This window comes from Oryx dammah, unplaced genomic scaffold (assembly GCF_014754425.2).
Source record: "Oryx dammah isolate SB20612 unplaced genomic scaffold, SCBI_Odam_1.1 HiC_scaffold_15, whole genome shotgun sequence".
Taxonomy (NCBI): Eukaryota; Metazoa; Chordata; class Mammalia; order Artiodactyla; family Bovidae; genus Oryx; species Oryx dammah.
In genome coordinates, this window is record NW_024070199.1 from 8,872,159 (window position 1) to 8,897,031 (window position 24,873).

Below are 24,873 nucleotides of genomic sequence, written 5' to 3' on the forward strand. Positions count from 1 at the left end.
TTTTATGACACTGTCTCATCCATGAAGATATTACAGTCTCAGATTCTTATTTTCAGGACTTTCCACAGTTTCTAAACATGGTAGATGCTTAATAGTTTTCGAAAAGATGATTAGATGAGTTTCTAAATAGTACATTAAATGGTTCTATGAAAAATGGATCCAGTAAATTGCCTGTGATATATCTTTTTAGGTTGGTTGTGTTAAACATTGGTCCCTTCATTTTCTTTTTGTTTATTTTGATAGTGTTAACTTGCTGTGTAGAATTACCTTGAATTCTAAATTGGTACAATTTGAAGTGGTAAGACATTGTTAGTAACTAGCAAAAGAAAGAATAATCCAGGTATTGTCTGTGAGTAAGAGTATGGATGATCAGCCTTTAATTCATTGCTCTTATATTTGGGAAGCAAGTATCTGAATTTAATTACACTTGATTACAGAAGTAATAAATACTTGTGTCCTGCATGGACTATGAATTGTCATGCATTTGGTTTGAATCATATTTAAGCATTTGGGTTTGTGAATTGAGTTTTTTGAAGTCAATTGCTGACGTAAACATGTGATAACTGTTTGGATTTTTCTTAATTGAGAAATTTAAAGTTCTCTGGGAAGAAATTATGTGGAGGCTAGTGAGAGAGAGAAGAATAAAAAATGTTCCCATTGTTTCTGGCCTAAACCACTGGGGAGATGGCACCTTTTCCTGGGAAGGTTTTTGGAAGCAACATAGGGTAGTGGTTAAAAATTAAGAAATTAATTTTGGAAATATTAGTTTTTAGATGTCTTTGATTTTTCTAAGTTATCAAGTAGGCAATTTGACAGTACTAACTAGGACCTTTGAGCGTTCTGGTCTGGCTGTATAAGTGGCAGTTTGGTAATTTCTGCCTAGGGAATGACAGTATCCTAGGGAATAAGTGTAGAGTGAGAGGGGAGGGCCCAGAAACATCTTGAGATACACAGCATTTATGTTAGAGAATGAGTAGAGGATGAGCAGACAAGGAAAGAGACTGAAAAAGTAGTGATGCGGTAGGAAGAAAACAAGGAGTGACGGTATCAGGGATGCTAAGAGAATAGAGTTACAAGGAGGAGGAAAAAGTTTGAATGCTGCTGAGAAGTCTAGTCAGGTAATGCTGGACTAGTATCCACTGGAGAGGCAACATAGAGGTAAAAACGGAGTAAGTTGAATAATGAATGAAAATTGTGGATTTGCCAGGTGACTGCATGGGAATGATAGGTGCAAGAGAGTTAAGGGTATTTGCAAGCGCATGATAGGATAATACTTATCTTTGGGATTATGAGCTAGATGAAAGAAGGAAAAACTAGAAGGGATCAGTATGGGTAGTGGTAGGGTTGATAACATTGAAGTTTATGATGAAGTCAAATAGTTTTTGTCATGGGACACTTGACCAAGGTAGCTAGAAAGTTAAAAGGTGATTGTCAGGATGAGGTGCCTGAATCTTGGCCTTTTCTTACATTGAGGGTAAGGGTGTGGTAGTTGGGGCTAGGGATAATGTGGTTTCTTGGCAGGCAGTAAGGTCAGGATATGACTGTGAGAATAGGGGATGTGGTTAAGGGACTTTGAGCTCAAGATGTTGGATTGATTGTGCATGTAAGATGTTGAAATTAACTGAGAAAAAGTGAGCCAAGGTTGAAGTCTTTTGCGATACAGGGGAAGTGACCAGAAGGTCAAAAAATCACTTAGCAAGGAGAGGGAGGGAGAACTGAAGGGACCAGCAGTGACTGAAGAAACAGGAGTTTGATATGTGTGGGGATAAAGAAAGGGCTGCAAAGAGGGGTTGAGGTCCTCATCCCAAACTCCTGAAGCTGGTACCAGTCAGTGAGGATATGGGTATGTGTGAGTTAACACGTCTTATTTGGGAGGGTTGTTAGAGTAAAACCGGTCAACAGCTGCCTACATAAGGCAGGCCAGCGTTTGTTCTTTAAATTGTTGTCCTGCAAAGAACTGTTTTTGCTTTTCATAGCTTGTTTTTCTGGTATCTGGAGTTGTGTTTTAAGGGATAGCTTAGGGTAGAACAGCTATTTCTAAGTATGGATCATTTGTAAGTTAGGGAACATCTATACATTTTTTTGAAAGGGCCTTGTTCCTCTACCAGAAGTTTATGAAAAGCTCTGCTCTAGAGTCTTACACACTTGGGTTTACACAGTGACCCTAAAGTCAATTCATTTTCTGACCGTAGATACTCTCATAACCTCAATGAACCTAGAATTTAATTGTCTATAAGATGGGACAAGACCACCTGCAGGATTTTTCGGAGAATTTGAAAAACATACACCAAGCCCATATGACAGAAGCCTGGTCTATAATAAACATATTGGTGTTAGTTGTGTGTGTTAACTCTATTACCTCTTATCTAGTGTTTTTGGTGTCAGTTTTGTAAAATTCTAATTTATTTGGTACTGCTGATATTTATCTTTCTTTAGAAATATCTAAAGAAATACTTAAGTCTTTTTGGAAATATTTAACAGAATATTTTATTGAAAACAATTTCTCTTAAGCATCACGTATTTTAATGGCCTGATTAGAATGACTTGGTAAAACTGTCCTTTATATTGTAATAAAGTGTTTTTAAATTGTGTATATTTGAGTATTATTTATGGCAATGCTGGGCCTTTGTTGCTGTGCACGGGTTTCTCTAGTTGTGGAGAGCAGAGGCTACTCTGTGTTGTGGGGCACGGGCTTCTCTTTTCTGTGATCTCTCTTGTTGAGGAGCACTGGCTCTAGGCCCTGAGGCCTTAGCAGTTGTTGCACTTGGGCTCAGTAGTTGCAGCGCGCAGGCTCCAGGGTATACACTCAGCAGTTTTGGCACAGGGGCTTAGTTGCCCAGTGGCATGTGGGATCTTCCCAGACCAGGGTACCAATCAGCGTTCCCTGCATTACAAGGAGGATTCTTACCTACTGGACCACCAAAGAATCCCTGAAATAATTTTGATTTGAGTCACAAATAAACTACTTTAAATAAAATGGTACTTACCAAGACTTGTATTCAACTGCAGACTCCATCGTGTCCTGTTTAGTGATTTGAGAGAAATGCCCTTTAGACGAATGAGCAGTGTGAGCATCAGTTGATTTCCTCATGTGAAAAGTATAGTATAAACCTGGTTATATATTGTAAGCTTTTATTTTTATATCTCATGTTTTACATCTTCTTAGATTGAAATGAGCACCTTGATATTGGACATGTGCTATTTTCTGGTTTTGTTTTTCTTTACGATTTCTACTTGAGGTTTCAGGTTCAATAATGACATAAAAACGTGTGATGTTTGGTAACAGCTTGTTCTCTGTTTAAATAGAGAACCAGATGGGAGTTTGAAACATAAATTTAATAACAAACTCAATTGTTCTTTTCTTTAAACAGGGCTGATGGAGTTATGAGAACCATGAACACAGAAAAACTCCTAAAAACGGTACCAATTATTCAGAATCAAATGGATGCCCTTCTTGATTTTAATGTAAGTTGATTACATAAACGCTTTTGTAATTTGATATTTTTAAAATTGCATTATTTTAATTAGATTTTTAAATCTCAAGTTGTGATAGACTAATTTTTTCACATTATTACCCTATTTGGCTAAGGATTTTCTATAAATGTGTCCCCAAATCAGATTACTTTCTATTTGAATAACTGCTTAAGATTTACTCTGATTTCTTTGGTGGTGCTTCCAGAATCCCCGCTGTATTATAGGGTATACAAGCTGAAGAAAGTGATGGAGAATTGAAGAGATTGATGTGAAAATCTGCTTTTTTTGATAATGGTTTTTAGATGTTAAAAATGTACAAAAATTTTCCTTAGGACTAGCTGTCTTAAGATTTCACTTTTTGTCTACTTTGCAGAGCTCAAAGCATGACAGTTATTAAGAAATAAAGGGAAGTTCTAATAACAGTGTACTGTATATCTATTGCCCAAGGACTCTGTGTTCCCTGGGATTTTTGTTTTAATGACCGCTACTTGAACCGAGGTTCCAGCTTTGTTATTTGTTTGTAGTATGTTGGGTGTTAGCATTTTCAAGTCTTCTTTTTTGGTGCATCTAGCTTAAAGATATTTTCTTTGAGACCTTGTAAGTGTAAGTTAGTGATCGAAACTGTGACAGCTTTATGCTGAAATGGATTTTCCTTTAATGCTGTGTTGTCACTTGGTCATCTTTCACTTCCGGAGGCCAGGGACCAGCTTTGCTTTTCCCTGCTGTGTCCCTGTTGTCAGTACTGTGTGCCACATAGATAGTGTTCAACAAACATTGAGTAAATGCATCCCGTAGGTACTTTAGAGACTAGAGCAGGTTCTCAAGCTACTGTTTTTTTAATGTGGCTTGTGAACTGAGAACATTTTTAAATGGTTGCAAATAATTAAAAAAGGGAATATTTTTACATTTTTGAATGGTTGCTAGTAATAAAAGAATTTTTTAACAGGTGAAAAGTATATGAAATTTATATTTCAGTGTCCACAATACTGTTTTTAGAACAGGCTCATTGGTTACATGGCTGCTTTTTTTGGTGTAATAATGGGGCCAAGTAGTTGTGACAGATCATATGGCCTACACAGTCTGAAATACTGAGTCATGTCCCTAGTTGGCTGGCTCCTAGTCCAGAAGACAGGGGATTAATGTAACTGCTGAACTTTATTTTGATTTTTATAGAGAAAACGTCCAACCATGATTTTTTTTTTCCACTTAATTTATTGTGGGTATCTTTAAAACATTGCATGTTCTTTTCAATGTCTGTTATACTTTGTTGTAATAATTTATTGCTTCCCAGATGGCTCAGATGGTTAAGAACCTGCCTGCAATGCAGGAGACCTGGCTTCAATCCCTGGGCTCGGAAAATCCGCTGGAGAAGGAAATGGCAGTCCACTCCAGTATTCTTGCTGGAAAATCCCATGGACAGAGGAGTGTGGCAGGCTACAGTCCATGGGGTTGCAAAGAGTTGGACACAGCTGAGCGACTAACACTTTACTTGTTGATAAATGTTTAGGGCATTTGGTTTTTTAATTCAGAAAAGGGGGAAAAAAAAAACAGAAGGGAGGGATACTAGATACTCCATATGTGCATTAGATAATAGTGTATCTATACAGTTATAAGCCTATTTATATGGAATTAATGCCCTAGACAAAGAATTAGATGGTCAAAAGCCATAAATGTATTTTTTAAATAAATATTGCCAAATTATGCTCCAGAAGGGTTGAGCCAGCCACTAGTCAGTAGGCGCCTGTTTTCCTTTGTTCTTTTTTTTTTTCCTTTGTTCTTTTTGGTGTAGAATAATACCTTGGTTTTGACTCTCTTGATACAACTAGTCTGATACTCAAGAGAGGATAGTTCAGTAATTTAATTTGATTCTTTTAATTTGCGTATTGGTGAAGTTGAACTTCTTTTCACATTCTTAGCTATATGTATTTTTAATTTTGTGAATTGTCTTATAAAATTCTGTCTATAATGCAGATTGATCTTGTTAGATATTCTGAAAATATTTAGCAGTTTGTTGTTTACCATTCAGCTTATATTTTTCTGTACCTAACAAGTTAATTATCATGTACTTAGTTATCTAGATGGCAACCCAGTCTAGTATTTTTGCCTGGGAAATCCTATGGACTGAGGAGCCTGACAGGCTAGAGTCTGTGGGGTCAAAAGAGCTGAACACAACTTAGCAACTGAACCACCACCACCACAGTTACCTAAAAAGGAACTTAGGATTGACTTGTTTTATCCTTTTGATTATTTTCTTGTTAAGCTAAAGATCAAGTATCAAAGTATCAAGTATCATATATCTTGGTAGACAACTGCCTTTTTTTAAAGTAAAACATGAGTCACTAATAATAATAATATTGATCAATTGATACATGTATATAAATGGGTGAGTCTCTTCTCTTTTCATTTGAAACACACACAACATTGTTAATCAGCTATAGCCCAATACGAAATAAAAAGTTTAAGAAAAAATAAATATTGATCCTTTATGTGTAAAATACTGCATCAAACTCTTTACATGAGTATATCAGTTAATTCTCCTGTAACCATATGAGGTAGAAATAGTATAACCATTTTGAAGGTGAGTTTGTTCGTAATATTGGGGAAATTATTTCTTTAAAAAAAAAAATTTTCTACCTAGCTTAACTCAGTTCTTTGGCGATTATAGTAGCCATTTAATAAATATTTTTTTTTATTTAGAAACATTCAGTAAATTCTTCATGACTGAAAGTGAACTTAGAAATGGGCTTTATTTTGTAATTAGAAGTATTCAATGTTGAAATGAACTTAAAATACTTTTGAGATGTAGCCTAAGAATTTCAAGAGTTGAAGGGTACTTTTGTTCTCACTGACTTATTTCTGAACTAAAGTCAATGTTATAGGGTTTGTGTTGTGGCTTTTAAATAAATCTGAACTCTTCGATCAGTATTGTTGCACTGTATGGCTGTGACTCTGATTGCTAGAGATAAATGTCTTTTTTTATCCTACACTTAAGTATTTGAATTCATTGTATTTTACTTTGAAGGAAGTCATTGTCATTTTAGAACAGAACATTAGCTACTCTTTCTATTTTTTTTTTTCCAGGTTAATAGCAATGAACTTACAAATGGGGTTATAAATGCTGCCTTCATGCTCCTGTTCAAAGACGCCATTAGACTGTTTGCAGCATACAATGAAGGAATTATTAACCTGTTGGGTAAATATTTCTATCATTTAATAACATTTTATCTCTTATCTTGTGTCATTGATAAATAATATTGTCTTAGTTATTACTTAAAGCTGCCTTAAAATTCATTGAGATATAGTTATTCATTGAACAATTTGGAGAAAAGAATTTCATACCTGAGTATAATGCTAAGTGATTAAATAATTGTACAATTAGAATGTTCAGCCAGATGAACTATGCACTTTTTAGATATATCTGTATTTTTTTCTATCAGTTTTATTTTTAGAAATAGAAAAATTTCTTAAAAATTAAGTTGGAATTTTCTGTCTCAGGAAAATAATTTCCTCAGTTTATTCCAAAATGAACTTTTTAACTGTAAAATTGGTACTTTTTTCTAAACTTAATTTTTAGATTGATAATTATTTTAAAATAAATACTTTTTTAAAGGATTTCTTTTTACATTTGAGGCATTTTTGGAGTATATGGTGCTTTGTTGTGTATTAGGTATATATGGCATTCAGTTAGTTTTGCCTAGAGATGCTAATTTTTTTCAATGGAGTTTGAATGGAGTAGAAAAGTAACAGTCTGCAAAGAGTGTCAAAGTATCAAGTGTCAAGATGTCAGATATATTTACTCCAATATATTTGTGCTCCCTTTTCAGTAATTTTTTTAAAAGAATTTATTTAAATTTGATTTTCATAGGCAGGGGTAATACAAACTCATTTAGGGATGCTTTAATCCATGGAGATAGGGAAACCTTTTTTTTTTTCCCCACAAGTGAAAAATGGAAAGTTTTTTTACAAAGTTTTAGAAAGTATAGCCTCCCACCTTGGTATAAATTAAGCTCTTTACTGCTATTTATGTAAATTAAATGAGTTTTCCAAGTGTCATCTGGACTTAGAAAAGTTGCCATCTTTCTTAATATTATTTAGAATATTTGGAAATAGACATTTAGCACTGTTTTAAATGGAGTCAAATGTGATCTATATTAACATGCAAATTATACTTACGGAATTGTTAGGGAAGAAATATTGTAGGAGAAACTGGTAATAGGAGTAAAATCGTAATTTCTTAATTTTTAATATAGCAGCATCTCTATTTTAACTTGCTTTGAATACCTAAGCTAATTTAACACTTGGTGAGTGTGTTTTCTGAGACATAGTATAACTTGGGCTGTTTTAAATCTTTTTCTCTTTGAGTATTATATTTTGATGTGAATAAAAGTATGTTTATATCTGTTTTTGGCAGAAAAATATTTTGATATGAAAAAGAACCAGTGCAAAGAAGGTCTTGACATCTATAAGAAGTTCCTGACTAGGATGACTAGAATCTCAGAGTTTCTCAAAGTTGCAGAGGTAAACTGTGTTTAAATGACTGTATCTCTTAACTTGGTTTCTTTGTCTTTAAGTGTACATTTCAAAGAAATCAGTCTTTACCCAAGTGAAAGAAGTGTCTTAAATATAGTAAGGTATCTATTTAATTATAACACTATACTATATCGCATTCTGTGCTGTAGTATGAATACGATATAACATTGACTATTACCCTGTGTATTTAATCTAGTATTGAATACTAAAAAGTAGTCTAATTTTTAAATTCTTTCTCTGTAAAATCAAGTAGATGGCAGTGACTTTTATGTTTGGAATTGGCTGTGTGTCATAGGAGATTTATTCTATGAAAAATGGTAAAGAACATTCTTGTTAGTGCAGATCTCCTTCCTTCAGTAAGACTTGCAGCCAGAGCCGTATGGTTCAGAATGTTTTCTTCCCTTCAGAAGTGAACTTAATGCCTTTATTGTTTGTCATTGTTTATGAAGGCTATGAATGTAGGTTATAGGATAATTAATTTTGTAACTCTTTTTGAAAAATGAGTTTCTGAGAGTCACAGAAGGTAGTTGTGGTAATGCTTTATAGACATCATCTTGAAATGGCAGCCCACTCCAGTATTCTTGCCTGGAGAATCCCATGGACGGAGGAGCCTGGTGGGCTGCAGTCCATGGGATCGCAAAGAGTCGGACACGACTGAGCGACTTCACTTCACTTATAGACATCATCTTGCTTGTTTTCCCTTTCTCTTCCATCTACCTATTATTACCGAGGTGTTTTGTTAGGGTAATTCTAAAAGATGAATATATTATATTATTGATCAGTTGTATCAAAGTACATCTGAAACTAGCAAGTTGGTGGTTCTGCCTCTATTATCGTAGTGATGTTTTATTCTGTAGCAGGTGGAGTAAGATATAAAAAGATTGTGAGACCTTTGAAGAAAATAGCTTTGTAGTGTTAAACTATTTTATGAAGTATACTGGAATTTATTTGGATTTAAAGTATCTCTGAATATCTTTAGGGTCAGTCACATGCTAAAACCAGAAAGAAGTAGTATTTATGATGATTCTAGTAAATTCTTTACATTTACTTTGTTGACCTTTCCCTTTGGCTTCTTTTGTTCTTTGCATTTGATAAGTTGTATATACTGACTTAAGTTTTAAGCCCTTATTCGCCTCCAGATCTGCTGGTCTTACCCTGCTGGACCATCCACTCCATAGGAATACTCTCCTACCTTAAGAATATTCTTTGATGAAGTGGTCTTTGGGCTCGCAATTTCATTATGAGACCTAAGTTCTTGGAGTGAAGACTCAAGTAACCTTTTCAAATGTGTTTGAAGATGACAAATATATCATTCAGTGATTAGTTTTGAAGATCTTAGTATGAATTATTTTATCAAATTTTCTACTGATACCATTCTGGAATTGGCCCTTAAAAGGTTGAGAAAAGGAAGAGGGAGTGATTAGAAAGTGAAATAGTCATATAGTATGAATAATCATATAGTCACTGGAGGGAAAAGAATTTTTAAATTAGGATGTTGGAATAAATAAGAACGGTTTTTATCTTCTTTGCTGGAATTTGCCTAGTACCTGAGCATCATGAAAGTGTGTTGGGATTGCCTTGTGGGGACAGTTATATCCTGGTTAAATATCACTTGGTATTTGTATAAAACCTGGCCTTCTTGAGTGAATGTAGGTTTGAAATCTGTGGTGACTGCCAGGGAAAGTGTACTTTATAGTGAAAGAGTGAGTCATTGTTGTTAGGTTTGTTCCTTAACTTCTTCTTATGCTCCAACAGGCTTGTTCATGATCAGCCTTTCTAATTCTTGGTGTAGTGTTTTTGTCACAGAAGTGATGAATTTTTCAGATTGTGACAAGGTAGCTTCTTTAGGTGTTTTGAGGATGTGCAGACGGTAACTTAATAGCCTGGTTGAATTTCTAACTCTCCTTCCCCTCCTGTTAGAACTTTTAGAACCATCAGATAATATCTAAGTCTTTGGAGGTATTGAATGATATCTATGGCGATTAAAGAATTCTTCCTAAAATATTGCTTATAGTACTAGTCACAAATGTTATTTTCTAAATTTTACTTATAAAACTCCTTATTGTAATTTTGTCTATTAAATACGATGCTGCTTCTTCTTACAGCAAGTTGGAATTGACAGAGGTGATATACCAGATCTTTCACAGGTAAGTATTGTTGTAATGCCAGTCTCTGTCTGCTGTGTTCTACTAGGTCTGAAGGGTACAAAGATGAATAATATGCAGCTCTTGCTGTCAAGATCAGTGAATTTTTCTTGATTTTTAATGTTTGATGTATTGCTGATGATTGTTCTATCATTATAACCATATAGAAGGCTACTCATTTCTTCTTGGTGGAGCCAGCCGGTACTCTGCTGTTCTTTTAGTTTATTCCCTTTTAGTCTCTGTTTCTCATCATCATTACACCACCCCCCACCCCCGCAAAAAAGAAAGAACTGAACTTAGAGAATGGTGTTTTAAAAACAAAATCTTCACTATACTATTGGTAGAGAATTATCTTACACAGGATTTGTTTTTCTGGTTTTAAACCTTCCACTTTGGCTCTTTGACTCAGGTAGATACATTCAGTTCAATTCAGTCTCTCAGTCGTGTCCGACTCTTTGCGACCCCATGAATCGCAGCACGCCAGGCCTCCTTGTCCATCACCAACTCCCGGAGTTCACCCAAACTCATATCTGTCGAGTCGGTGATGCCATCCAGCCATCTCATCCTCTGTTGTCCCCTTCTCCTCCTGCCTCCAATCCCTCCCAGCATCAGAGTCTTTTCCAGTGAGTCAGCTCTTCACATGAGGTGGCCAAAGTATTGGAGTTTCAGCTTCAGCATCAGTCCTTCCAATGAACACCCAGGACTGATCTCCTTTAGAATGGACTGGTTTGATCTCCTTGCAGTCCAAGGGACTCTCAAGAATCTTCTCCAACACCACAGTTCAAAAGCATCAATATAAACCTCAAAACATTGCTCTTAAATTTGAGTCCTGGCTGTGGCACTAGCTGGCCCTGTGGTCTGGGGAAGTTACTCTCTGTGCTTCAGTTTCATTATTTCTAAAATGTAGATATTACAATACCCACCCACCTCAGTTGGGGGGATTAACAGTTAATACCTAAAAAACATTTAGCACATTAAGCACTGTTAGCTAAAAAATACCATTATCTTAAAAAGATTTTAGGAAGGAAACTTTAAACCTGCAGTTTTTTCTGGCCTCTTCTGGTGTTTGTTTACTGAGTATTAACAATGAAAGGACCTGGCATAAACTATCCTTTTATATCAACTCTCTCCTCAGTAGTTATCTCTTTTACCTTATTTTCAGTCCTTCTGGTATTCTTTTAAATACTTGGCTTATTAATGGTTCTTACTGTTTTTCTCTGTACTCACTTGTTCTGATTCATCTCTTTGATCTCCAGGCTAAGGGTATATACTAGATCTAGTTATGAATTGTATGCAAATAAAAATTTTTGTATATGCCCACATGAAATAATTGACCTGATTAAGATTGAGCACATTATTGCTATAGGCTAAGTGTGATAAGAGTCATTGTTTGAACAGTATAAACTGATTTGACAGTTTCACATGGGAAGGGAGTTTGGGGGAGAATGGATACATGTATATAATATGGCTGAGTCCCTTTGCTGTCCACCTGAAACTATCACAGCATTGTTAATGGGCTATATGCCAGTATAAATAAAAGTTTAAAATAAATAGATTTAAAAGTAAAAAGATCAGCCTCAGGCCATACTATCATATGTGTCTGTACTTTAGTATTCATGGTATTGTACTTTAGGAAAGATGGTAGTTATACACAAGTAGAAATTTGAGATTATTTACTCTTTGTTTGTTTGTTATAAATTGTTCTTTTTAGGATGTGAAACATCACATTTCCTTCATTTTTTGTAATGTGGATTTGACTTTGAAAAAATAGATATATTTAAAAGGGATTTAAGATATAGTTATTAATTATCATACCTAGGTAGTGTAAGTATTTGTAAGCACAACTTAAATGTTTCAGAAAAAAATACATAGTTTAAATGACCTCAGTTTTAATTTAAGATTCTGCAGCATGGTAGTTAGTATCTGGGCTTTAAGGCGGGACATAGCTTACACACTGTGTTGGCTCCTGCTATGTATCAGATATGTGATCTGGGCCAAGTTCATGTTCTGTCTCCAGTTGTTTACTTGTACAGTGGATATGGTAGTCGTGTCTTTCTCACAGATTCGGTGATGGCATACAGGGTAGCTTGCACAGTGCCTGTTGTGTTACAGGAGCTTTTAAAGTGTTAATGGCTGTCACGCTCTCCTCATCGTCTCTGGCGTAGCCCAGATGGTGGTTGGCTGCTGATTTGTTGGAGTTGAGGGATTGCACGTGTGTCCTCAGATCAGCACAGAAGTTCTTGTTTCCTACCATGTCTGTCTTGTGCTACAGCCTTGATATAGAGAAAATACAAGATGAAGGGAGTTGTTCAGGTCATAGTTGACAGAGAAATTAGCTAGTACTGTCTCTTCCAACTGCTTTTGGATACCTGTAATTCAGAAACTTTATATCAAATCCTAAAGAATATTTGCCAGTGATGTATTTGCTTCACTTAAAAGTAGTGAACAGTTCCTTTTCAGCTCACTGAAAAGGTTCCCTTTAGAAAATAAGTAATTAACTGTTCATATTCAGTTGAGATTTGACACATAGACTGAGGGTTTCAAGCTAGTCTTTAAAAAAAAACTGAGGTAAATATCTGTTTGAATGAGGGTTGATAACTGTAAGCACTCATATAATCAATATTAACAATAATAATATAAACAATAATCAAATTGTTTCCATCAGCCTCTGTCCCCCTCCAGTCACCCCTAGTCCACTCCACACAAATCACTATTTTGAATTCTAATAGAGTAATTTTTATCAGTTTTTGAATTTAACATAAATGGGATCATGTGACTATTTTTATGTCTGGCTTCTTTTGCTCATCATAATGTTTTGAGAGCTGTCTATATGTTAGATATACCATTAATTAATTCTTTCTAATTGCTGAATAGTATTCCATCATGTGAATTGACCATTTTGTCTCTTTTCTAAATTAGAAAATTTGGAAATTTTTGGATTATTTACAGTTTTTTAACTGTTGTAGATAAAGCTGGGGCTTCCCTGGTATCTCAGCAGTAAAGAATCCACCTGCAGTACAGGAGATACAAGAGACTTGGGTTTGTTTTCTGGATTGGGAAGATCCCTTGGAGAAGGAAAATGGCAGCCCACTCCAGTATTCTTGCCTGGGAAATCCCATGGACATAGGAGCCTGGCAGGCTATAGTCCATTGGGTCGCAAAAGTCAGACACAACTTAGCTACTAAACCACCAAATAAAGGTGCTTACAACAAGTCTTTTCTTGTGGAGATAAGCTTCTCTTAAATAAACAGTTAGAAATGGAATTGGGTAATTAAGGTAGGTGTATATTTAGCTTTCTTTAAAAAAAAAAAAATCCATGTCTTTTTTCAAGGTAGGCGTATTCCCACCAGCATTGTAGCGACTTAGCAGCAGCAGCAGCAGGAGCTCACTCAGCGCTATGTCCAGCTTTTAGGATTGTTTTTATTTAAAATTTAAATAAGTTAAATATTAAAAAATTGCAGGATCATCTTAATGTTTTATGTTCACATAGACTTAGTTTTTATAGCTTTGATTGTTTGTTAATACTCTTACCAGATGATGCTTATATAATAAAAATAATAGTGTCATTCTTAGATAGCTAAAATGCTACTGTTAATTCGTTCATGGGGAATATACCTATTTATTTTTCTTTCTTGTATTAGATGATTCTTGATTTATTTTGAGTAATGGTGTGATTATCATGAAAGTCTTAATATTTGTACAATTTTAGGCCCCCAGTAGTCTTCTTGATGCTTTGGAACAACATTTAGCTTCCTTGGAAGGAAAGAAAATCAAAGATTCTACAGCTGCAAGCAGGTACATTATTCTTTGTGGGGCAAAGAGAGGTAGTGCTGTTTCTGAGAAAGTAGTAGATGAGTCTAGCTGAAGTTCCAAGTTATTTAGTTTTTCTTTATCTTGATTTCACCATTTATAAGTCGTTTATTAATAGTATCAACCTCAGAGAGTTGCTCTTAAAGATTAATACATGTAAGTTTTTGTGGCAGTTTCTATTTTTCAGTAAATGTTAGCATTTGTTAAGATGATGACAGTAACTGTGTGGTTTAGAATGGTGTTCATAGTGTTAGTATTTCTCTTAAAGATGAAATGCATGGGTTCATATGGTATATTATAATTATAAGGCTCCTTTTTACAAATTTGATTCACCCTCACAAATAGCCCTGTGAAGTATGCAGTAGTAATTCAGGGACTCAGAACTAGGATGTCCAACATAAGATTTCATCATCTTTTCTCTAATGCCAGTTCTTGGGGGTGATCGGTGACGTATTTTCATCATTCTGTTAGACTTTTAGCTGATTTCCAAGACTAAGACCAATGAACCTAGCAAATCAAAAATAATATAGATCATCTCTTATTGACCTTGTAATGTTGTTATTGTGTTGGTTAGTAGAAGAAAAGCTTTTGTATAAATTATGCTTAGAACTTTCCTTCTTTTTGATGTGATTTTTCTAATAGGTTTTTAGAAATGTAAGGCCCAATTATTTGAGAAAGTAACGCAAAACATAGCCAAGTAGCTTCAGGTATACTGATGTACCTTATATGTTTTTTTAATCTCTAATATTTTCTAATTTCTTTAGAACAGTATTACTCTTCCTTTGTCTTCAGAGTTTTATCTTTATATTGGCTCATTTATAAAATTGATTTTTATATAAAACTTAAATAGTTTTTCTATTTGTTTACTTAAAGTAGAAATTAATGGTGTTTGGTGTGTGATAAAGGAAAATTAATAGCAGTCCCTGAGGAGTAGTTTCAGGAGAGAATTCTTTACCAAACATGTTTATTTTGCCTAGAATTAACATATGGAAATTAAATGTTGGGGTTTATGATCTTGGTAAGTTTTTGATCTAAGGGAAAGGAGATGGCTTGCTGTGAATCCACCAGTGAGGAATGAGGAATTACATATACATGTGCAAATATAGTATGTGTGAAAAGAAAATTCCAGCTTGGCAAAAGGGTAGCAGATAGAAAGGAGGTGCCAAATGGACTGGTGACTGGGATGACATTAGTCTTCCATTGGGAGAACCTATGGGCCTTCTGGGAATGACATCTTTGGGGGTTATTATAAGAGAAGCATATCTACATACGCATTATTTATTGCTGGTTCTTGTATTTTCGTGTTCTGTAGTAGTACTGCCAAAACCCAGGTTGTAAATTAGCAGGTCACTTCTTAATGAGAAATTCAATATGTTTTACCCGTCAGGGTTTTCCCTGAAGTATGTGAACTTTTTTCCAGTTGCATTGGATCCCTCCCTTGGGCTTGGAAGAGGCAATGTCCTTCACCTTTATTTTGAATCCTTTCCAAATCCTTTCCAAAGTCTAACATTTAGTTTAAAATATTAATAATAAATGAATGTATGTGTAAATCAGCTAATTTCTTAATAATCCTCTAGATGAGTGGGTAGAATATTTCTTCTGAAGTACTGATGTTGACTCCACAGGTTTAGTTCATAATTATAGTATCTATCCATGGCTACCCTGCTAAACCATTCTGTAACCAGGATGTAATGTGAAACGTTTGGCCAAAAACTGAATTAATTACTTTCGCCTGATTATCCTAGGGCAACAACACTTTCCAACGCAGTCTCTTCCCTGGCAAGCACTGGCCTGTCTCTTACCAAAGTGGATGAAAGGGAAAAGCAGGCAGCATTAGAGGAAGAACAGGCTCGTTTAAAAGCTTTAAAGGTAGGTGTATGCGTTCTCTTAAATTATTTGGAAAAGCAAGTATAAGTGCTCATAAAGTAATTGGGACCTCCATACAGACTAACAGTATTTAATAAATATTTGTACAAACAAGATGAAATTTAGTAGTCTTAATTTTTCATCCTGACATTGAACAATTGACAATACAGAGAATACCTTTCTGCTATCAAAACAAAATTAGAAAACACTTTCTTTCAAACGCCTTACAAATCAATCTGGTTTCTAGGTTCCTTATGGTAGTACCCTTTCTCAACAGGAACAGCGCCTAAAAGAACTTGCAAAGAAACCTCATACCTCTTTAACAACTGCAGCCTCTCCTGTGTCCACCTCAGCAGGGAGTGTGATGACTGCACCAGCCATTGACATTTTTTCTACCCCCAGTTCTTCTAACAGGTAGGTGGAGTGGTTAGCGCTTACCTTTGAATGCCTAGGTTTAAAGATACATCAGTTGTGCAGAGCTTTTCAGGTTTAATTTGATACCAGATTTTCATAATCATGAATTCACACAAAGAAGGTAGTAGTAAACGGTGGTAGTGAATAATAGCTAAATACAAAGTGATAAGAGTTTATATTTTGAATATTTAAAAAATGGAAGATGGCTAAATGATAAATTTATACCAGTTAAAGGGTGGTGGTTTTTCTCTGGGCAAATGTTTCATTGTAAAAATATAAAAATTAACTGTTAGTTATACACATTTGTGAAGTTTCTAATGGTTCAAGACCTTGTGTACAACTCTTGGATATGTGTGTATGATATGTAATTTCAGAATATCCTTTCATTAGATACTTATAAAGTTTTTCGCTTCTAGTCCCTTAGGTAACTTGAAACACAGTAAGAGTTAGTTGCCAGATTTCTGTGGTAATTGAACCCTATCAACCCAACTTCAGTAATCCTGTTGCCTAGTTTAAGCTACTTAACAATACAAATACTTTAATTCCAAGCAAGTTAGAATAACTGGCTTTTTAAAAATCCCTCCTGTGTTTTACCTTAAAGTGACTTAGAGTATAAGAATCCTGGTTTGTTTTATTTTTTAAATCTCAGTTTCCAGACAAGATAATGTACAGATCATGGTTCTCAGTCTTAGCCACCATCCAAATCACAGATTTATGAGCCCCACCTCTAGAGTTTCTGGTTCAGTAGCTGTAGGGTAAGGACCAAGAATTTTCATATCTGTCAGGGTTGTAGGATCACTAATACAGGGTTTTACATGGTGCTGCTTGTTCATTTGCTGAGTCATATCCAACTCTTTGCAACCACGTGTACTATAGTATACCAGGCTTCCCTTTCCTTTGCTATCACCTGAAATTTGTTCAGACTCATGTCCATTGAGTCAGCGATGCCATCCAACCATCTCATCCTCTGTTGTCCTCTTCTCTTCCTGCCTTCAGTCTTTCCCAACATTAGGCTCTTCGCATCAGGTGGACAAAGTATTGGGAGTTTCAGCATCAGTCCTTTGAATGAATATTAAGGGTTGATTTTCTTTAGTTAGGATTGACTGGTTTAATACTGTGGACACGGTGCTTATTGCATGGTAAATGCCACATGGAGAGTGATGCTTGCTTGTTTTTCTTTGATTTTGTTGTTGCTGTTTAACTTATCCTTAAACGATCTTCCCTTCAACTTACCTACTCCTGTCAGAGTTCAGTGTAACTTAACTGCTGCCTGCTCCCAAAAGTCTTAGTAGATGTTGTATTTAGTTACGTGTTTTTCTTTCTTTCAGTTTTGTCTTTTTGTTTGTTTTGATTTTTGTATAATATTCTCCTTAATCCCCAATAGCATCAGACCCATTAAGTGTTAAGTTTTTGTCTTAGGGATCTTAAAAAGAAGCCTGTCTAAGCAGGGTAAGAGGATGCGGGTAAATAGAAAAGAATGTTAAATATTTGAGGATAAAACAAATCAATTGATAAAGATCTAATATTTTTATTTCACGTAATACATTCAACATTTTCACCTTTTTAATAGTAATTAAGGACAAATCTTACAGCCTATTACGTAACACTTACTGCATACTCTATATTTTTCCCCAAAGCACTAAATACATTTGTATTTTTATTTACTTATAACACTATATTTTACATCTAAAAGATACATATTCAAAACTTTTTATTTTTGAATAAGTGTAAGTTAAACTATGAATAAGTGTAAGTTAAACTATGCTGAGGTACAAATAATGCCTCAATTCTTAGAAACTGGAATCTTATTTGTTTCTTAATCATGTAAAAGTCTCATGGTAAGATATATGTAAGTTGTATTGTGTAATGGGGTGGCTCTGTTACAAGTTTATATCGTATATGCATGTTTAATTTTTTCCCTGTATTACTGATATGCTTGATATTTGAAACAATAGAGGTAATATTAATAGGTATTTTATTTTGTGGGAGTTTTGGTATTAAAAATGTAATTGGAGTTTTAAATATTAACAATCACATTTCTTAGAAAAACTAATTTGTCATGTATTTCGTAATTTGGAATTAATGTTGTTTAGGTACTAGGTTCTTTTCAATAAAGAGACTAGTTTTTTCCTGAGCAAGACCTTGATTCTTTCCAAAATGGCTATTATTACTTGAATCCTCTCTAAACTTAAGATATGGTACTTGAATCATTTTCTAGGTCTCCTTGGAAATATGCTGTTATACAAGGGACGTGCAACTCTTTCTTGCTAAAACTGTTCTTCCTTTTGAGATTTATATTATTGGGACTTTTTTCTCATTTTTAAAAAAATGTTTTTATTTACTGGAATGGGTGCGAGGAGTGACTAATCCAGCAAAGTCTAATAAATAAATCATATTTTCAAAATATCTTTCTAGCACATCAAAGCTACCAAATGATCTGCTTGATTTGCAGCAGCCAACTTTTCACCCATCTGTACTTTCAATGTCAACTGCTTCTCAGGTAGCAAGTACATGGGGAGGTAAGCATTAATGAGTCTACATTGTATGTTGTATAGGCATCTCCCTTCCCCATTTTGTGGGATTTACTTGCTTTCACTTGACACGTGAGAACTTGAAAAATATTAATATGACAGTGAAGTTGTTTTGCCCCTTGAAGACATTTTCATTTATTAATAAATACAATTTTGGAATATATGTTCAGTTAAATTATGAAATGAGATTTAATGCAGATGAAGAAGGACCAAATATGTTTAAGTGTGAAATTATTCTTTCAATGTTGAATTTCTGTTCTGTTACCCAGAAATACATAATGGGTATTTTACTTTTGGTATAGAAAAAAAAAACTTACTTGCAGAGGGGAAAACTCATCTATTAAAGTTCTAATTAAGTTCAGGAAGTGCACTATCTTGTCATGACAAACTTTTGCTACTTATATTTAAAATGTTCATTTAATTCAGATTTTGGTATTCAAAGAATTTTCCCCTAGTACCAACAGGAAAGTTTGCTGCCCTTGAGTAGTTCTTCGACCTTAAGGTAAACATATTATGTTCATGACCCAGCATTGTTGAAGAGCGAGCCACGTCAGTTTTTAAGTTAGACATTTAGTATGTTTTCAGATCATTTCCTTTGGTTTTGGTACTTCTGTTTGTATTTATATAAATATTATTTTACAAACACTCAAAAAATTTTATGATAGGGGAAGACATTCTGAGAAAGGACATTGTCTAGAAAACTGTTAGAGAATGGCAGACTACCTTAAACTTCTTGCTGGCTCACATGTAAAATCTAACTTGAGTGGCTTACCTCTCAGAGCAGGGATTCATTGTTCTAGTGGGGTTTTATGATATATTAGACTTTTTTCCTTTATTTTAATAATTTGAGTTAATAACTTTTGGGGTTTTTTTAATAGTTATTTCTTAAGACCCAATTTTTTATAATGGGACATAAACTCTGTGAATAGTTTATATAATGGAACATAAACTATGTGAATAGGAGCTCTAAAATATTTTGTTGAGTGATATATCCCCGATGGATTGAACATTTCTTGGTATATAGCAGGTACTTTGTAAATGTTCTTTGAGTCGGTAGATGTTTTCCTTTTAGGGGCAGATTATTTCTGGTTCAAGACAGGACAGGGGAAAGGAATAGTAAAACACTAAAGTACTAGGTTTTTAGACAGATTTTGTGAGCTATCACTTTATTTTAAAAACTGAGCTAAATCTTAAGATCTAGGAGTAATTTCTAAAAGTAGTAAGCTAGTTCAAAGTCAGTGAATTTTTCAGAATTTTTAAATGATCTGTAGACAGCATATTAGGGTTAAGAGAAAGGAATTTCTTAATAGCCTAATGATAATTAAAATTTTAGGATTTTTAATCTGGCAAAATTTGTATGCTTATTTCCTGCTTATTGTGAATTGCTTATTAATAGGATTAACAGGACCATTCAAGCGGTTTTAGTTTGCTTACCTTTAAAGAAACTATAGTTTTCTAAAATTAAGGCTGAAAAGTTGTATTACTGAAGAGATGAAAACTTTTACAGAAGACTTAGTAGAACTAATATAACATTTTAGTGAAACTGAACTGGGTGTTAGTTTTATCTGGATACCATATACAGTTGTAACAATGACAAATCAAAGTTTCTGTTTGGAATCATTGAGCTCACATATGAAAGCAGATAGACTATTACTGTGGGAAAATAATTTTAAGTAATTTCAGTATGTAAAAATTGTTTTATAGTCTGTTAGAAGAATTATCTGATAGCAGTTTATGAATAGAATGTTGGAGTACATTTAATTATGTTGTACTTTTCTATTTTAGGTTATTTTGGTTTATGTACTGTTTTTGTCAAAATTTCCCCCATATTTTAACATTAGGCTTGCTATCTAAATGTGGCACTGTAAAAATTGTTTTGAAAAAAAAAGTATTACTATACCTTATACTATAAGGTATAGTTGGGAGCAGAGGCAGTAGCAATTGACTACTGTTTTTCCAAAAGCTTACAGTTATATAGGAAAGCATGGTAATCTTACTATAAGCCCCTCAATTTAAGAAAAATGAAACTTTGCCTTATATTTGGCTTCTGAGTTGGTAATAACTGCAAAGTTTTGACTTATGCGTAAAGAGATAGCCTAAGAGTATTTTAAGCCAAGAACTCTTAATACTTAATCATTGTATTGTTCATAACCATGACATTCAGATTAAGATATTTTCCTTTATTTTTAAAATAAGTTACTAAGATAATAAGTCTTTTATATAAAGCTTTGATCATAACAGTAAATTCCAGAACGTACTTTTTGAAGTTAACCATTTACCTGAACATTTGAAATATGTAGCATTTTGTATCATGCTTTTATAGCATGTGACAAAACAAAGATTGGATTTTTTTTTTATAATTCTAAAATATTATTTAATGCTTTTATTGTTCTCATTTGCTGAAAATGAATATCAGCAACAGATTGGTATTTAATTTAGTTCTTATCATAAGCACCACAGAAATGATGTGTATTTTCAATCACAGCTAGGTTAGTGATAAACAGTTAAGAGGAAGTAAGATTTGCCTGTTTATATGAGAGGTATGTAAGTAAGATTGTACCTTTAAATGAACATTGAAGAGAATACAAGCTTGCTTGTTTCTTTCATTCCATTATTAACGAGCCTTTGATTTTTCAAGAAATGGTCTGGAGTCGAACACGCAATTGCTATTGAATACTAATAGCTGAGATTTCAGTTTTTACCACCTTAAAAACTTTGAGTTACAGCAAATCTAGAGATACACATTATTTTCAGCTTAGTACGCTGTTGTATATTTTAAGCAAGATTTCAGAAAAGAATGACCCATTCTTAAGTTTAATTTCTTTCTCAGCTGGCATAAAACACACATTATGAAAACACTCATTAAAAATACATCATGAAAACACTCAATTTTCTGTGTGCAAATGTGTAGATATCAGATATTTATCTCAAGACTAAAAAAATGACTGGTACTATTTTAATCTTTAACTTTTTGGATTATTTTTCTACATAAAATTAAACTTTCAAGTGAATAATGATAAAAGTAATAGAAAAAAGTATTTAATTAAATATACAGAATTTTAGAGTTGCCAGGCTGATAAAGTTTAAGTTGGAATAACTGGAATATTATTACTATTTTTTTTATCTTTAATGAATTTGAATTCATTTTTATAGTATAATTAAATCTAAATGATGATATCCACTATACCATAGTAGAAATGTTTTGTCAAGGTAGATTAAAAGCTGGTTTTTCTTATTGTCTGATTGATCTAAATATACAGATGCACTTACATTTTTCTGCATACTCTTTAGGATGTTTCATATAATAGGAAATGATTGATATTAAGTGCTTAGGTAAAAAGTATCAGTCAACAGAGTAGCAGATGAGTAACTTTTTCCAAACATGTCTTTTCTCAAAAACCTAATGAATCTGTTGTAGCAATGTGTATACTCTTTTTGAGTGACTTCTCTCGTGGTTGCTTCTGCATGGATAACTGGAGAGAGTTTTTGTGTTACTTACTTGTCCAACAAAGTATAATGTACTTTAAAAGCTCTATGCCACTATCAGATATTTCAGAGTAGTATTAATACTTTCAACCGAACTGATCAACTCTAAACTTAATGCAGCTCCTTTGTGGAGTTAGAGTGGTCATCATCACATTTGTATTTTAGTACAAAAAGTGAATCTTATTTCTGACTCTTTTCTACTTTTTGTTTCTGAATTATTTTTTTCTGATTCTTTCCCGCCATTTTCCATTTATTGAGGAGTTGGAGGGATGGGAAAGATGTTCATGATCATTTGAGTTAGAATAGTGTATCAGTGAGTTTTGGTATGTTTGTAAGACTTAATACAGTGACCTCAATTTTATTTTGATGTTTTTCTTTTTGAAGTTACAGTTGCAGGATTTGCAGAACACTAACTTTCAGTTTATTGACTTTAAGGATAAAATGTGCCTGTGTTGAAATGCAGAAGCTGTTTCTTTGGCCATTGCCTCCTTATTGTTCTCCCTTACAACCTTAGAGTAGATTAATAGTGCTGAATACTGTATTCTTAAGTTAGGACCACAGACTAGAATACACAGAAATAGGCTACTGGTTGGACTACGGGAGTACCTTTCATTTTTAGTTGTGCTAGAAAATTATGAGAGTTTATTTTTGCTTCTCCCCATACTTAAGGAATGATGAATGGCTTTCAGTCATTACAATGTTAGTTATCTTGAATGAGGAATAGATACAGTAAATATGATTCTAAAATAACTTCAATTGTAGGATTTGATGATAGTATGTATTTGATACATTCTACTAGGGAATAGTACATTTGTTATTCCTGCCAAATCATTTAGGCTCTAAAACTTACAGCCAGGCCTTCAAAGCTAATCCCAGTCTGCTACATGGCCAGTCTTCTGTCTCTGTTCTTAATTTTTCCAAAATTTCTTTTTCCATCATTAGACATTTGCTTCATCTTTATTATTTTGTTTCCTACATCTGAAGCTGTACAAGAGTTATATGGACATGTTAGAAACTCCTAACCCTTTTGGCTTTTTGAAATACTACTTATTCCATATTCATATCAGTTATTTAAGTATGCATAGCTATGCCACCAGAGCCAATACACTCCCATCTTGGGTGGGGAACACAGTTCAGGTGAGATGGCTCATCTATAGAAACATTTTGTTGCTATTCTCTTTTTAAACTACCTGACTGTTGTCTTTCTGATGTTGTAGAGCAGATCCATCCTTAGTATGCTGCTGCTGTTACGGACACAAAAGTATTTTTTTTCTGAGGGTTCATTTTAAAATATGTTAAATGCATTTCTTCCATCTTGGTGATTAGATTTGATCATTTGCATTTGGATTAATAATGATAATAGCTACTACTTTTCACTTTGCCTCTTTTGACTAATTACAATACTAATTAATTTACTTCCTTTCTTCATTTTGCTGTAATGCACTTGGACTGCACAGATCCTTTCTCTGCTACTGTAGATGCTGTTGATGATGCCATTCCAAGCTTAAATCCTTTCCTCACAAAAAGTAGTGGTGATGTTCACCTTCCTATCTCTTCAGATGTATCCACTTTTACTACTAGGACACCTACTCATGAAATGTTTGTTGGTAAAGTACCATTTAACCTTTCTTTCCAATTAATGTTTATACTGCCTAAGTATTTTTTTTTAACGTATCCATTATTTTTAAAGCACTGCAATAATTACTTTGGATTTTAATAACAAACTTTAAAATAAACTAGCAATAGTGTAGTGAGGTTTTTTTACACGAGTATCCCTGATTTTATTTGATGCAAGTTTTTAGGAAGGAAAATTTCCTTTGAAACTGAGTTTGGTTTTCCTCTCCGTCATATTGCAGCATCACATGCTACATCCTGCTCATTAGTTCACAGAGTTGGCTATTAGAGTTGTTTGGAGAGTGACATTTCTTGAACTTACTTACGTGTTTATGTGTGCTTATATTTTTCCCTTTCTGTTTGAGAGAGAGGGTGATTATCACCCTTAGTAGCTTAATCTTTTTTCCCCTTTTTAATTTCAAATAATGGTATAATTTTATATTGTCTAAAACCTATACATACCCTCTGTCTAATCTTAACGGTCTCACTTCATTGTTAGCCTGGAGGTAAATGAAAAATAGAAAATGAAAAGCAACTTGACTGAATAGCTTTAATTGTGATGTAAAAATCTTTTGAAGAAAGCAAAATTTCATTCCAAAGTTATACTAGGAAGAATACGTTTTTAAATATATACTAAACTGAAATAAATGTTTTTGAATCCTGCTAAAATGGTGCTAACACCCCTTAAAAGATGATGAACATGCTTTTATTCAATTCAGAGGTACAGCCAGCATAAGGTGACACAAATAAGTCTTTGATTGCAGCATCATGCATAAAGTCATCTGTGTTCCCTAGATAGAGCAGGTGGCCACATTCTGAATATTGTGTTAGCTATGTCTGAGAGAGAAGAAGGGAAAGTGACTGGAAAGCAGTAGTTGGAGATTTGAGAAAGTTTCAAGGCAGGCGCTCTAATTACATAATTAGTCTAATCGTTCTAAAGTGTAATATTTGGTGGCTGTAATTCCTTTATTATATTGTAATACATTTAAAAATTAGATTAAAAG

The 24,873-nt window shown here is 33.9% G+C and overlaps 1 protein-coding gene across 24 annotated transcripts in view; it reads left to right on the forward strand.

Annotated features, from left to right (window-relative positions):
* The window catches only part of PICALM (phosphatidylinositol binding clathrin assembly protein), a 97,833-nt gene that overhangs the window by 44,364 nt on the left and 28,596 nt on the right, over positions 1–24,873 (forward strand). For 16 of the 24 annotated variants that reach the window (XM_040255513.1, XM_040255518.1, XM_040255516.1 and 13 more), the window contains exons 5-13: positions 3,372–3,465; positions 6,556–6,667; positions 7,886–7,992; positions 10,110–10,151; positions 13,858–13,943; positions 15,704–15,827; positions 16,102–16,238; positions 18,654–18,757; positions 23,713–23,862. In XM_040255513.1, the coding sequence (XP_040111447.1) occupies positions 3,372–3,465; positions 6,556–6,667; positions 7,886–7,992; positions 10,110–10,151; positions 13,858–13,943; positions 15,704–15,827; positions 16,102–16,238; positions 18,654–18,757; positions 23,713–23,862 (956 nt within the window). The remainder of the gene's footprint in view (positions 1–3,371; positions 3,466–6,555; positions 6,668–7,885; positions 7,993–10,109; positions 10,152–13,857; positions 13,944–15,703; positions 15,828–16,101; positions 16,239–18,653; positions 18,758–23,712; positions 23,863–24,873) is intronic. The other 8 variants (XM_040255531.1, XM_040255535.1, XM_040255533.1 and 5 more) reach the window with 1 other exon arrangement.